Source organism: Chaetodon auriga, chromosome 15 (assembly GCF_051107435.1).
Source record: "Chaetodon auriga isolate fChaAug3 chromosome 15, fChaAug3.hap1, whole genome shotgun sequence".
Lineage (NCBI taxonomy): Eukaryota > Metazoa > Chordata > Actinopteri > Chaetodontiformes > Chaetodontidae > Chaetodon > Chaetodon auriga.
Window position 1 is genome coordinate 20287055 of NC_135088.1, and position 14259 is coordinate 20301313.

General features: G+C 42.6%; 1 protein-coding gene across 9 annotated transcripts in view; it reads left to right on the forward strand.

The window, feature by feature from the left end:
- tspoap1 (TSPO associated protein 1) overlaps positions 1-14259 on the forward strand; it is a 61874-nt gene that overhangs the window by 671 nt on the left and 46944 nt on the right. For 6 of the 9 annotated variants that reach the window (XM_076749932.1, XM_076749934.1, XM_076749935.1 and 3 more), the window contains exon 2: positions 407-1440. In XM_076749932.1, coding sequence (XP_076606047.1) covers positions 526-1440 — 915 coding nt within the window. In that variant the 5' untranslated portion in view covers positions 407-525. Of the gene's footprint in view, positions 1-262; positions 1441-6363; positions 7645-14259 lie in introns of those variants that run through there. The other 3 variants (XM_076749941.1, XM_076749933.1, XM_076749939.1) reach the window with 3 other exon arrangements.

Sequence of the window (14259 nt, forward strand, 5' to 3'; positions counted from 1 at the left end):
ATATCTGATCATTAAGTTTAGACAGAACAAATAAAAAGATATCACGTGTAAATATAGTCATAAGTGGGCATCTGTAATGAACCATTGTGCACTGGTTGAGCTTAACATAGCCTACGCAGCCACTGCCACACATTTCTTTGCAGCTCACTACATAGAGAAGCTTTTCAGAAGCAAACCTTTCTCTGTCCCCCACAATCACAAGTTTGTGGTGCATTCACTGTCCTCTGAAAGCTCTTCAGAGTGCCACCCTCTTTTTTTTCCCGAATCCTTCCTCTAACAGAGAGGACCAGTACTGTGATCCTCACCATGCTGAAAACATTTCTTGTCACTACATTCATCTGAAACATTTGAAAATATCTGACCATTTCTCTAATTCTCTCACACCTCCACTGTCTCATCTCTCCAGTGACTTGCTGTGATAACTGCATGCTGCGTGTCTGATAACCACCCATCACCCACCTTCACTTCTCTCAGTTATGATGCATGGCCCCTCTTTAGAAATGGATCTGTGTCGCCGTTCATTGCATGTTGTGCTGTGAGTGTGTCATCATGAGGAAGGATAGGGATAACCCTCTGGCACTGTCATCCAAGAAACCATGCCAGGGCCAGACAGGCTATGGTGGAGAGCTACAGAGGCTGCGTGCTGATTTGGAAGCAGAGAAGAACCGAACACGGCAGGAGACTCAAGAGCTCTGTGTGGCGCTCAGGCACCTGCGGGAAGGAGCAGAGAGGGAACAGCAGAGGGCTGTGAGGGAGCTGGCGGCCAGGCGAGGGTGCCAAAAGGACAGGCACTCCGACAGACACTGGCGTCTGCTGGCTAAGGAGGTGAACATTAAAGACAGTGGACGATGCAGTGAGGTTGAGTCTAAAGGGAAAGGGGCTTTTTGTGTATGCAGTGGAGAAACGTACACAAAGCTGGAAAAGCTGCTGCTGACGCTGGATGAGAAGATAAATGGTGAGCAGGCAGTCTATGAATTGCATCACGGGCAGAATTTTGAGCTAGAAAAGGCCATCTTCCTCTGCCACCTGCTAGAGGCCTATGGAAGACTGTTGCAGGGGAGGCAGGGAGCAGGACACCCCAGTTACAATTTGAAACGTCTCTCGACAAAGTCAGCTCTGGAAGACACCGGTGACTCCTGTCAGACAAAGCCTCTCCTCACCTCTTCCAGGGCCTTGCTGCAGAGATCCCACAGTGCCCCCCACTCGCCTAAGAAGAGGACCAAACAAGATCCGAGAAAGCAGGCTTTAGGGAGGGCCCTCAGCGCAGCTGACCCCTGCACCAGCGCTGCAGTTGTGGACACCTGTCGGAGCAGCTCTCTGGAAATTTGTCACCCTCGCAGCACTCCCCATGCAGGCTGGGATGACCAGCCCCCCGACTGCACTGAGTCCTCTGGGTCTGACGAGTCACCGCCCACCAAATGCATGGACAGAAAAATGGAGGTAAGCTATTTCATATTTCCAAATTCCACACATGGTTCCAAATTTAAATGCAATGTCTCCAAGTGAGTAAGTAAGTCAAGAAAAAAACTCTTACCTTTAACTCAGAAACTGCACCTTTGTGCATTTACACACTTTCATGGTCTTGATCGTGGATTGCCACACATTATATTCACATGATAAATCCTTCGTAGATAGAGCTGACATAGTGGCAGGTACTGTACAAGAAAAGGGGGACAGGAACATGCTGGCAGTGGCCCTGTGATTTAAATGAAAACATTACTCCTGAACAGAATTTATTCATGATGTCACCTCAAGATAGAACGACTCTAAAATGTCTCTACCATCAGGGGCTTGCACAATCCTCAACATGTGAAGTAGACTTTGAGAGAAATGTGTCATATCAAGATCAGAACACTTTATAATGGTTGATGTATGTGATTTTGACATAATCTACCTTTTTAGAACTGAAAGCCTTACACAAGACACACAGACACAATGCTCTGTGCTTATGATAGCAAGAATGGATCGACAAGGAACTAACAGCAGATATTTCTTCTCTATAAGATTCAACTACTGTTGATGTTTGCTGTTAGCTTGATTTAATATCAAGCATATGATTTGGGAAGCTGGTGGCTCAACTAGTGGAGCGTGTACCATGTACAAAGGCCTTACTGCAGTGGCCCGAGCCCTTTCTCTCTCCCCCGCCTTTGTCATCTCTCTCTAGCTGTCACTATCCTAATAAAGCAGAAATACCAAAAATATATAAATAAATATTGCAGTGGAGTTTTGTGTATAGACAATTGTTTCAACGTAAGCTGATGGTCACCACAGTGATCATACAGGAAAGTAACATCATATCAGATCAGCAAATTAAAACCCATATATTTACATTGATATGGCACACACAGCATAGGCTGCATCACAGAACATAGCACAATGTAAACCATGTTTATTGCCAGTCAGTGACCAGTTTTTATTGCTAATTACACCAATGTGGGGAAAGTCTGCACCAGGAGTTATGACCACTGCATGTCATATACAAAACTACTGAGGCATAAACCACCACGACTCTCTCTATGCAGTTGTTTTTGCATATCAAGTGAAGACAGTGTGTCAAATCTTTCTTCCCTATTAGAGCTAAGCTTACATGTGTGATGTTATTCTCAGGCACCACATTTTTATAAAGGCAGCAGCGGTGCATAGCCAGCAGCAGTAAGATGGAGCACTAAACAACTGCTAACATTTCCATGAGGAGTTTATTATTTTTAGCAATTAAACACAGACTACAGTAGTGCAGCAAATGGAGAACCAGACACTCGCTAACATTGCAGCCTTTTTCGATGCCATTGCGCTTTTCGCTGTCATTCATTTGCCATTTAAAGTGCCTGGTGTGGTGTGTATGAGGAGAACTGTGCAGGATGCGAGGAGAGAGGAGGGCTTAACATGTGGGCGGATCTGTTTATGCTGTGCCTCTCGTTGGAGTGGCAGAAGTGGGTCACCGTGGTTCAGGCTCTTAAATTTTGGATCAAGTTTTCACAGGGAAGAAATTGAATAATTAATCAAAGCTTCAGCTGTGTCTAAATAGCAGTACCCACTTGCCCAACCTCACAGTTATTTCATATTTCTTGCACAGCTCTATTAAGGCATGAAAATTGATTGGCTCATGCTTGTGTCTTTTAATCATGTCAGTTTTGCATTGTCTTTTAAAAGGGTGTGAAAATGTTTTGTTAAAATAACTTAAAGCACATCTTAGAAAATACATTTGTATTTTGACTATACTGACATGATGGGCTCCTGTGATTTTTATCATATGATAAAATGATAATTTGCTTCAATCTCTAACTTGCCAAGAGAAAACCAGAGAGTTGTGATGAAACAAAGAAAAGCAGTCATTTAATGTTGTGTGATATAAGAAATGAGGACTGAGTGCATCAGCACACTGTCAGCGTCAATCTGCTGTTCTGTCTCATTTTTGTGGTGATGCTGCATCAACTCAGTTAGCTGAAAGTTGAAAGTGTTTGCTGTTTAACATTTTGCTAAGTTCCAAATGATCTGGATGAGGGTTGCACCTTTTCCCCCCTGTCCTGATTTAATAAAGAAGGTTTTATGTGAGATGTATTTGACCAACAGACGGCTCTTCAGTCTCGTGACGGGCAGACAGGGACACTTTGTCGATATCTGTCAGCACCACTGAACTGCGATGGACCTGGATACAGCTCAGTTTTTTGTGCAGAGCATATGCTGTTTGACATGCAAAAGGTTGTGCTGACTGGAGTCTTTTCTTTGTTTTATGCTCAGTGAGGTTTTTCTTTTTTTTTTTTTTTACTGTATGTGTGTGCTGCGTACAACATGTGATAAGAGCATTTGCTGGTGGCAGTGGTCATGTGTGCAGCAGTATGGTCGCATATTTTGTTCTTTATTGGTAGTCTTGCTGCCAGCACCTCTTTTCCCGATCGGGGAGTAAAAATTAATATTATCAAAGGAGCCAAAGCAGAATAGGAACAGTGTTCAGTCTTTCAGTCTTTAGGCAACTGAAGCCATGGTCTTGTGAGCACACTGTAATTAATAAGGCAATTGACAGAAGCTGGGAAATGCAGTGTTAGGGCAAAATAAGCAGCTCATTTCTTTTGCATGAACTTCATCCGTCTGGTGGAGACTCTTCATTTTTCAAAATCAACCCCTTTTCCCTGAGTGTACCTACTATCAGTACTTTAAAATGGGGATGACAGGGAGTTAAGGGAAAATGGATATCACTTTCATTTTTGGAGTGAGTCATTGTAAGTGTAACAGTCTCAGTGCTGACTGCAGCTGAAGTGTGCTATAAAAATGCCAGTTTAAGGAATTGCAGCAAAATGTCTATTTTTCACTTTGCTGCACCCGGCTGTGGGTTTTCTAAGAGTGACCTTTAAAGGAGGTAAACAGAAGGTAGACTGTCGCACTTTAGCAAAGCAGCCACATTCATAAGCTTCAGGAAGCTGCAGTCATATTAGAACGTGTTTTCTAAGATAGCTGATGGCTGATAGATGAGTTTAGAATAAGCTGGAAGAGAGGTGACTGGAGTGATGCCTGAGATGAATGAACTACATTTTCTCTATTGTGACAAATACTAGGTATATATAATTTAATGGACAGTGCAATAATTACATTTTATCCATTTCTGGAATAAAATCTAGAAATGTTATTAATGAACTGCTGCTTGTTCATTCATTTGCAGCTTACCCACAATGGCCTAAAAGAACCAGAGATGTAGTATTAAGGTCAAACCGTATAACAAAATATGTACCATAGCAAACTCCTATTGGCTCACGGTACGTATTATCTCCCGTTCATATTGTGTATGCAGATATGGTCCTAAAGGCACTTACAGATAGCGAGCGGTTAGCCAGCGATTATGCCCCTGCAGGGAGAGAGGCTGAAGGCACTCGTCAGTATGACAAGGCTATTTGCTGCTTGAGTTGATGATGGATGAATTTTTTTCAACTTGCCACAAGGGACACACTGATACTGACCTTTTAAAGTGGATTGGGCCAAAACATGACCAGTCCACATTAAATACACTTTCTTTGTCAGTGTCATTATATATATATATATATATATATATATATATATAAAAACATTTCTGCTGCAGTTGCGTTCATTTGGCCACAGAAGTCCGTGACTGCATGTTACCTCACATGAAAAGGATCCCAGTGAGCTCCATGCAGCAGGGTGTGCAGTTTTCAAATGTGGGGAAAAAGAGACACTGGTTTGGTTTGTTACTTGAAATCAGTGCAGGAACTAAATTATACACATCTCCACCAGCAGTAAAAAAAACATATAAATCAACAAGACCAGTTTAGAGTGACTGTTTTTATGATTCGAGTTAAACTTGCTCTATTAATCGTGCCATATTGCTTACACTTTCCTCTGCTTTAAGATACAACCTGCTCTCTTTAGCTGCCTAATGAGAAGGGTGGAGAAGGTGGATAGCAGCAGCCTGTAGCATATGGACTGGTTGTTAGTAGGAGCCGAGGCAGCCCGTGTCTATGGCAGTGGAGTTGCACCCTGCAGCTTCAAAATACCGACCCAGATGTCCCACAGTGGCAGACACAGTGGTAACAGTCGTTGTCTTAGAGCACCTTAAGGCTTCTATATGATTATTTAACCCCTTACCAAACGCCCATCTCTTTGTGCACAAGCTCGAAAATGACTCAAACTGAAAGGGTCACTGTTCTTGATCCCATCTGATTATAGTCATGATCTTGGTCTCTGAACTCTGTTTTTATGTCTTCAAACTTTTTGTTTGTTTGTCTTATTTTATTGTATTTCCTTAATTTACTGGTTTGTGCACATTCCTGTCGTGAAATAAGCAACTGCCACAGTGACACTGGAATCCTAACACGGTTCACCGAGAAAGAATTGTGAGACTTTGCACTTTCATACAATGTATAGTTCGTCAAGGCTGCCCCTCCCAGCCTGCATTCAGCCACTGCTTGTTAAGGAGATTTAGTGAACTTCCCCACTCATTTGATGGACAGGAAGGCTAAATGTCAAGTTAACTTGTAAACCAGCTTTGAGCTGTGACAGAGTTTATCCTTTGCAGCATCAGACCCTACAGCTTTACGTGTTTTTTAATGGCCGTATACAAGGCTGAATTACTAAAACATGAGGAGCATTCTTCATCTTGTCAGACGTTTCTTTCTCTTGAGCACGACCGCAGTAAAACATTAGAATTAGTCTGGACTGGACACACTTGTTCCTATGCCTGCCTCCTGCAGCCTCCCCGTGTGTACTGCCTTCTTGAACAATCAATAGGCAGCCAACATCATTCCAGCGTCATCTCCATGGAAACGAGCTCTAGTCACGGTAATGATTGGGCCCCGTCTCAAAGCCTGCCTTTTTGTGATAGGACGATGGGAGCAGTCCTCCCTACCCCCTCCTCTCAGCGACACTCGCCGTCTTACACACACACATATTTCCCCTCGTCCTCTTTCTTCACCTTTATGGCGCTGTAACCGAGATGGGATTAAGCAGGCTGTCGAGTCTTATTGCATCTGGATGAAATGCTTTTTCACACAACGGCGTCAATGAGGACAGACTCAGAGCTGAAGAGTCAACATGCCACCCACATCCCAGCCGCACTGAGAGAATGGGGACTGGAGTGGAGACCTGTTAGTGAGATCGTTCTCTTTTTTCTCCATCAGATGTCTCATTTTGTTTGCTGTTTCAGTTCGGCCTACGTGCACGATTTCGGCTTTATGTAGGGTGCAAAGTGGACTGCCGTGTCTTTTCCTTTTTCTGGACAAGTACCTATGACAAACCCTCCTCAGACGACAGAGCGGTAAGGCATGAAGAAACAGGCTGTGTCAGTGTCGCGAGCAGGACTCTGAATCTGAATGCTCCTCTGTGATAAAGACGAACAGCAGTATGCTCAAGAATGCTACTGGGATGATGACATTCGTTGAATCGCCTTCCCAAGCCAAGGCCAAAAATATGTAATATCCCTTTGGAGCCGATTGTCCTCATTTTGGAGAACGTCACAGGGTAGAGAGGGAGGAGGTACTTTACAACTCGTGGTTTATCTGTAACTGGTTTTGTCTTGAAATGGCACACAGAGTGTTGCTATAACAGATTTTAAGACAGGAGCAGCACCGTCATTAGTGCTGTGTTTGTCAGCTTTAGCTCTCTTTTAAGAGGAATTTACAAATTTGAGGTTTGGTGTTACCAACGATCATGGCAATAACAGTGTTCTGCTTGGTTTCCAACACTTCACCTGAGCTGTGAAAAAACACTTCTTAACTGTTGGAGGACAGTGACATCTTTTCATTTTGAAGTCAGCCTGCCACAGCTGATCCATGTGATTCTCCTCCAGCAAATGAAAAGCCTGCGATGGCTTGGCCTTGGCCGGGCACCTCATTTGCTCACATTGATCCCATCGGCACTGTTTGACTTTGACAGAGAGTGATGTATGACCTGTGCACTCGGCCTGAGCAGCCCGAGCCTGCACCGGCGCACACAGAGATGGAGAGCCGTGAGGTGGCCGAAGCTCTTGGACGACAACAGCAGGAATTGAGGAGGTCGGAAGAGCAGGATGATAAGCAGCAGGGGCTCTCGGACAAGACAGTCCCAGCCACGGCTAATATCACTTCAGCATCACTATTAGGAAAAAGGCACCACTCGCTTTATGCAAACCTCAATGGTTTCGAAGTGGAAGGCATACGCAAGGTGAGTGTGGAACGTTTGTTGTTGGTGTTTGACATGAACATGTTTGAGGCCTGGATATATGTGACAGGCATCTTGTACTTGTGTACTAGTGAGGAACAGACATACCGTGTTATCGGATCTTCTTCAAAAAGCTAAACATTTTGATGGGAAACCATGGTTGCGGTTTCTTTTCACATTGCAAAGTACAAGATTTCATCTGATTCTTCATATTCTATGAAATACAGAGAGCAGATAAATCTTAAAGTTACAGGATCATGCAGAGTAAATCTTACACTGCGACAAAACATGTAGTTGAATTATCATTTGTGTTGTTCCACTCAACTTGCATGTGTGCAGCACATTGTCTTGACACTTCATCTGGGACAGTGCTGGAGCCGCTGTAGTAGAAGCAGAGCATTGGCAGGTATTACACTTCCCTATTGTGACCTCATCCCTTCTTTCACACCTCGGCATATCCTGTTAGCACGCAAGATCCACTTAATGGAAGCCAATTGAAAATCAATTTGAAACCCATGAGGTTTCCATGTAATTGATGGATGCTTAAATGGCTTGTACAAAGAGAGATATCACTATTTGCTAGGATTACTCCACCCCGCTAACAAACTCAGTCTGGCCTGAACACAGTTAGTAGATACAGTTTACAGGTTACAGAAAGTGTCCTGTTTGATAAAACAGGCAGTACGATGCCTCCATCCTCGTAAAGAGCAACTCTTGTGAATCATCTGGAGCCGTGTTGAGCTGCCACTCAGTAACTCTACACTGTCATTTCATCATATTTTAGTATTATGTTGATTCTAAGCTGAATCTTGGTTAGCTAATTAGCTTATTATGGTAAATAGTTTGGAAAGGAATACCAGCAGCCACATTTCCCTGTATTAGTACTACAGTATTTTCCACCAATTTCCACCAATACAGTATTTTCCACCAAAAAATCTTCCATCAAACCTCTGTGCCTTTTTTTCTTTGTTTGGTGGTTTGAATGTTTCCTTAGTTGAGGCACAATCTCATCATTTAACTACGTGCAACGTGGCCCGCTGTCTTCCCCACCCCTGCCACTTCATTACCCAATCACCACAATCGCAGCAAAGTAAAAACCCCTAATGAATTGTCAACACACAACATGGGAGAAGATCCGTGGCCGCACAAGCTGGGAGGGAACCGTAATTGATGCATTAGAAATGATTATTTGGCCATTTCAGACCAGTGGGGGTCGTCAGTTGTGTTTTTCCAGCAGGGAGCTGTCACTCTTGGATTATTGCTCATAATTACACCATTATTTGCAGTGGGGGTACCTTGATTGTTCTTTTGTCTTCTTATTACCAGCTCCACCCATAATTGACGGCTGTATGTGGGATATGTGTATGTGTGTTCATACAGTCGTAAGTATTTCTAGAATTCTGTATAATGAATCTCTGGTCCTATATGTAAAGAGTAAAACATTGATGAACGAAGCAGAGCAGGTATTGTACAGCTGAAGGAAAGTAGATGAAACTGAGGTTTTGTGTTCAGCAAACCCCCATATGACCTGGCTGGGTTATAAATGGAGCATATAGAAAGATGGCTGCTTTCACTGTGTAGGTGATGTTAGTCATCAGATCTCCATGATCCACTGTGGCTTAACCCACAGAGCGCAAAGTTATTCCATGTGTTGTCTTCCACATAAGCCTGGTAAAAGACTGTTGTGCTGATTGACTTGATGCTTGTTGGGAAAATATGTACATATATGTGTCCTTATCCTGCGATAACCAGTGAGCTTTTTCATCATTCATTTTAAAGCATTGTGGGGATATTTAGCTTGGATGAGGTAGAAACGAAGCTTAAGAAACCACCCTGCCAAGTTCTGGTGCACTGGTACAAGGACATCTTTGATGTCCGCTCGACAGGATGAGCAGATCCGTTGTGTGCAGCTCCTGTCTGTGCTGTTTCACTCACTCAAAGCAGTTGAAATGCTTAGACATTGCAAGAATTTGAACAGGTATGCTATATTTTAGGAAATCATTAAATGTGCACATCTATGTGAGCAAATTCATCTCTCTGCTTCACTTGGAGTTCAACTTTGGTGAGCTTGGATAGTCGCTGGCCTTCATGCGTGCATGTATGACCGTGCTGTTATCTGTGACTGCAGATTACATAAAGCAGTTGTATCAGTCTTTCTACTTCATGGAAGAAGGAAGCATGATTCCTCTGAAGGCTAATGAGCTTGTTGACTGTGTGATCTCAACTCTTTAACACCTGTGTGGATGCCATATGGCTGCATCTCTAATGATTGTTAGGTTTACACACTATGAGTTCCAATTGGAGCTAAAAAGAGATGACATGCAAACAGAAGCCTGTTTCTCCCAATAACTCAGCTGAAGACTCTGTATTTATCTGTGATTCCTCCCTGTGAGTATGAAGCTAAGGCCCGGCTGGCACAGGCCGAGATCTTTTGGAAGTGTCTCTTGTTCAGGGGTTCGACCAGTACAGAGACCTTTGTCCAGTGGCAAGGAATCTTGGTACCTTTGCTCCCCACAATGTAACTCCAGCGGCTGCCCAGTCAGTGAAAACACATTTTATGAAGAATGTGCTGAAGCTGTTTGACTTTTTAGACTGTACAAACATGTTTCAGCTCCGACTAAACACTGAAGGTACTCTTTGTCAGTATTTGGGGTGCTTGTTTTCACTTCTGCCTCAGTTCATCCAGTTAACAGGGGCATGCCCTGTCTTTTAGAATAACCCAATCATAAGAGTGATTGTTGCTCAATCTGGTGTCAGCTTTGGTTTTATAGCCTGTAAATTGAGGTGCTTTTCCCTTGTCAACATTCCCCCCTGCTGTGGATAAAATGACAAGTTATTTTGTGTTAGTTAAAGCAGCTCTGTAATAAGTGCAGTCAGATATCTCAGGCTTAAAGGCAGTAAAAATAAAAGTGAGTGTTGCCGCTGATCTGTTGCTGAATGCAGATGTCGGGTATTTGACGCACTGATGCCAGCGCTACAGGTCATCGCTGACCCAGTTTGTACCTGTGGGAGAACTGAAAGTGGAGCGGTGTGTCTGTGTAGAAGACCTGATTTCGCCATAACTTTGCTCGTAATCTTCTAATTGAATTTCAAATCTCAGAGAGGACGTATTCATGATAGAGTCTACTTTTGTTCTGCATCTGATGAAGTTTGTGATGATGAGACATGTACAGACATGTACAAATGTACAACGGCGATTAAACATCTTTTTTAATTTATTAGGGTTTTTAAGTCTTTAGTCACATGATTACTATGAATCTTTAGATTTCTTGCCAAATCAACACAAATATAATAATATAATTACAATGACGAGTGATGATCGTGAACGTGGAAGTTTATGTTGGGATGTATTTACAAAACCTGTCTTCACTCTGGAGGTTTCTTTCTCTTTACATCCTGTTAAACTGCAGTATTTTCTACATAGCACTGTATGTAGTATTTTGCAGGTCATACATGTTGGGAAGAATTCTTATTAATTTCACTGATGTGCATTAAAAGTAGGGCTGCAACTAATTATTTTACTATCGATTCACCTGTTCATTATTTTCTCAATTGATCCTTTAGTCTATAAAAAGAAAATATTAGTCAGGTCAAATCTTTAGATGTCTTTTTTTTATCCAACCAACAGCTCCAAAGCCACATACATTCAGTTTATAGTGATGTAAAACTGGGAAACACAGTGGAGACGCTGCAACCAGAGAATTTTACCAATTTTTCCCAGATTGATTCAGAACAGTCTGTCAACTAATCGATTAATCACCTTATCGTTGCAGCTCTACTTAAAATGTAATTTGATTCTTTTTTTGTTTGATTCTTTTGGGCAATTTCATTTCACAATTTAGATAAGGTTAACACCAGTGTATATATATTCCTATTGCTGATTCAATATGGGTCTTTTTTTTGCCACAAGGTCCAATTTGTGTTTGTGTGTGTTCACATATGAATGTGTTTTATTGGCCAGCCATGTAATGACTTGTGAATAATTGATAGAGCGGTGAGAGGGGAATCTCTGGAGTATTGGTCTCTCACCATGTTCCAGCCCAAACATCACTGTCTGTGTGTCTGTATGTTGTCTGGCTGCAGTGAAGCGCAGACTCTCTGCATGGAACAGGGGTCAGACAGTGTGTTCACTGTCGCCTCCACATGCAACTGCGGGGCCAAGAAATTGGTGTCACTCCCACACCATATACTGCACTGAATGTGGCATGTAGAGCATATATCCTGTTGATCAGTAGACCCTCAGGCATTTTATTTTATAGTGTTGCTTACTGTTGTACAGATTTGCTGTAACAGAGACTGAAATAAAAATGTGAGCCACAATTTGACAGCGCCTGAACATCTTTTACACATCTCTCACTCAGCAGGAGTTTTTATACACAAAGCTCAAAATCTAGCTTCTGTTTCTGTCTTTCCTGTCATCACTGCACCTCCTGTTGATTCTCTCATAAACCTAAATCATGACAGCTAATTCATTCTGAGAACACTGACACTCATGTAGGTCCAAAAGCTCTGCCAGCAGCTGTTGGTGTTTCTTTTTTTTTCTGTTTTATTCAGACCTAATTTCACACAGAGGGTGTCCAGCTCTCCTTCGTCACATTTACATTCACTGGCCTGCATCCAAACTGCTACATGTTTGGCATCCTTGAAGGCCTCGCTGCTGTCTGTGACATTTCTGCATCATTTGGTCCTGCTCCCAAATGCTGGCGAGATTATGACACGATGACCTGCCGTCCTCCTTTCACTAGGAAGTGCTTTTTGCCTGGAGGAGGAAAGGGAGCCTCATTTGTTTGACTCACCAAATGTCAAGAAAGGTCGCTTTGGCCTTTCGTTACTCGAGTGCCTCTACCAGATGTGCATTTACACATTTTGAACATGACTCGTAATGGTTTGTTGTGGAACGCTGTAATTGTGTTTAGACATGTGAATGGTGCAACATTGTTGTCAAAAACTTTTATTTCACTATCTTGACCCTCTGTTGCCCTGTCCTCGACAGTGTCTTTCATTAATGGTCCTGTTTTCTTCGTTGCCTTTAAACACGATACTATCTAATTCCATGTATTGAAGAGTAACATAGGTTAAGGTAGTGTGAGCTCCTACTGTCAAGGACAGTCCAATCAATATGCTGTAACATCACCAACAAGGAGAGCAAATATTCACACCAATCAGTACACTGTAAACTCTTGAGTGGGTCAGCCATTGACTGAACACAAGCACCGTGGTGTTCAGACCTTTAGTGTGACATTATCTTAAAATACTTCTGTAAATTACTGTCATTAAGCATGTTTCCTCCTGGTGGTATGGGAACAGGAATTTCCAGTGCTCACTAAGAATATGTCTATCCTGGGAACATCTGGGGGAACTTCCAGCTCTTTATCGGCTCTGGGTAATGAGGTGCTGGCTGGGGAAAACAACAGTGATGACAGTGATGGAGTAGGAGGAGTGATTTTTGGCAGCATCAAGAATGGTGACAAGGTCCTCGCATTCATTTTTTCAATTAATTTCATGCACTTCCATTTGTGGCTGAGTGCATTCTTGTGGAGGTCAGTTCAATCTGTAGAATGAAATTGGCTAAAAGGTGGGCCCGTATTTGTCGTTTGCTCACTTTGATTTGTTTTACCAAAGCTCCAGTCAACAAAGGCAATTTAACCTCAGTAACCTAACTTTGAATCTACTTCACAGATGCGGCCAATAATACTTAAAAGTCAGTGCTAGTGTCTTCTTAATATTGCTTTTCTACACATCATGTCATGCTGACATAGAAGCAGCTTAAATTTCAAAATGTGTGTTTTGGGAGAACTGCAATCTTCAATACGAGAGTGAATATGTCATTTAGTGAGACATCGTCGTGCATAAACAAAGCAGGGTTGTGTATAGGAGGATGGGGCATTGACTTGTGTCTTCCTCACACACACACACAAATATTGCCTCTTTCCCCTATAATGATGACTGATGTGCTTTTAAATGTTAAAGCAGTTTCCGTAACACCATTTCTATGTCCGTCTGTTGTGCTAGACCAAAGAATTAAGTTAAGTAACTATTGTGATAGCCGGGGGGGTCAAGGGGCTTGTTTACATATGCAATTTTCTTTGACAAGATGAAGGGTTTTATTCTTTTGAAGCTCTCAGGGTTGAACCTGTGGAGGGTCAGGGGAGAAACAAATCATCTCCACTACATGCTGTCCCGTTTCTGCTGACACTGCACTAAATGGAATAATTTGGCGACCCCTCCTTCTGTTCATCTTTCGACTTTTTAAAAGCCAGATGTCTGAATGTCTGACGCCTTATTAAGCCCCTGGAGCCTCGGGGGATTGTGATATTTTTATTTGTGGACTGTGAGATGATGAGGCAGCCATGCTGGTATGGATTTTAATTACTGTGTTGGGAGGTCACTGGCTTTGTAAGAAAGGCCATCATAGAGACAACATCTGAAGGCTGATGCGTTATTGTAATGAGTGTTACATCTTCAATGCATTGCAGATGCAGGGGCTTACATATTGACTGCTTAACTTAAGCATGGAATCACTACTGGCAGAACAAATGAATTCACCCATTGCTACATGAGAATACATCCTGACGTGAGTCTAATGGGTGGAAATCCCATCCCTGGATGTAAACCAGA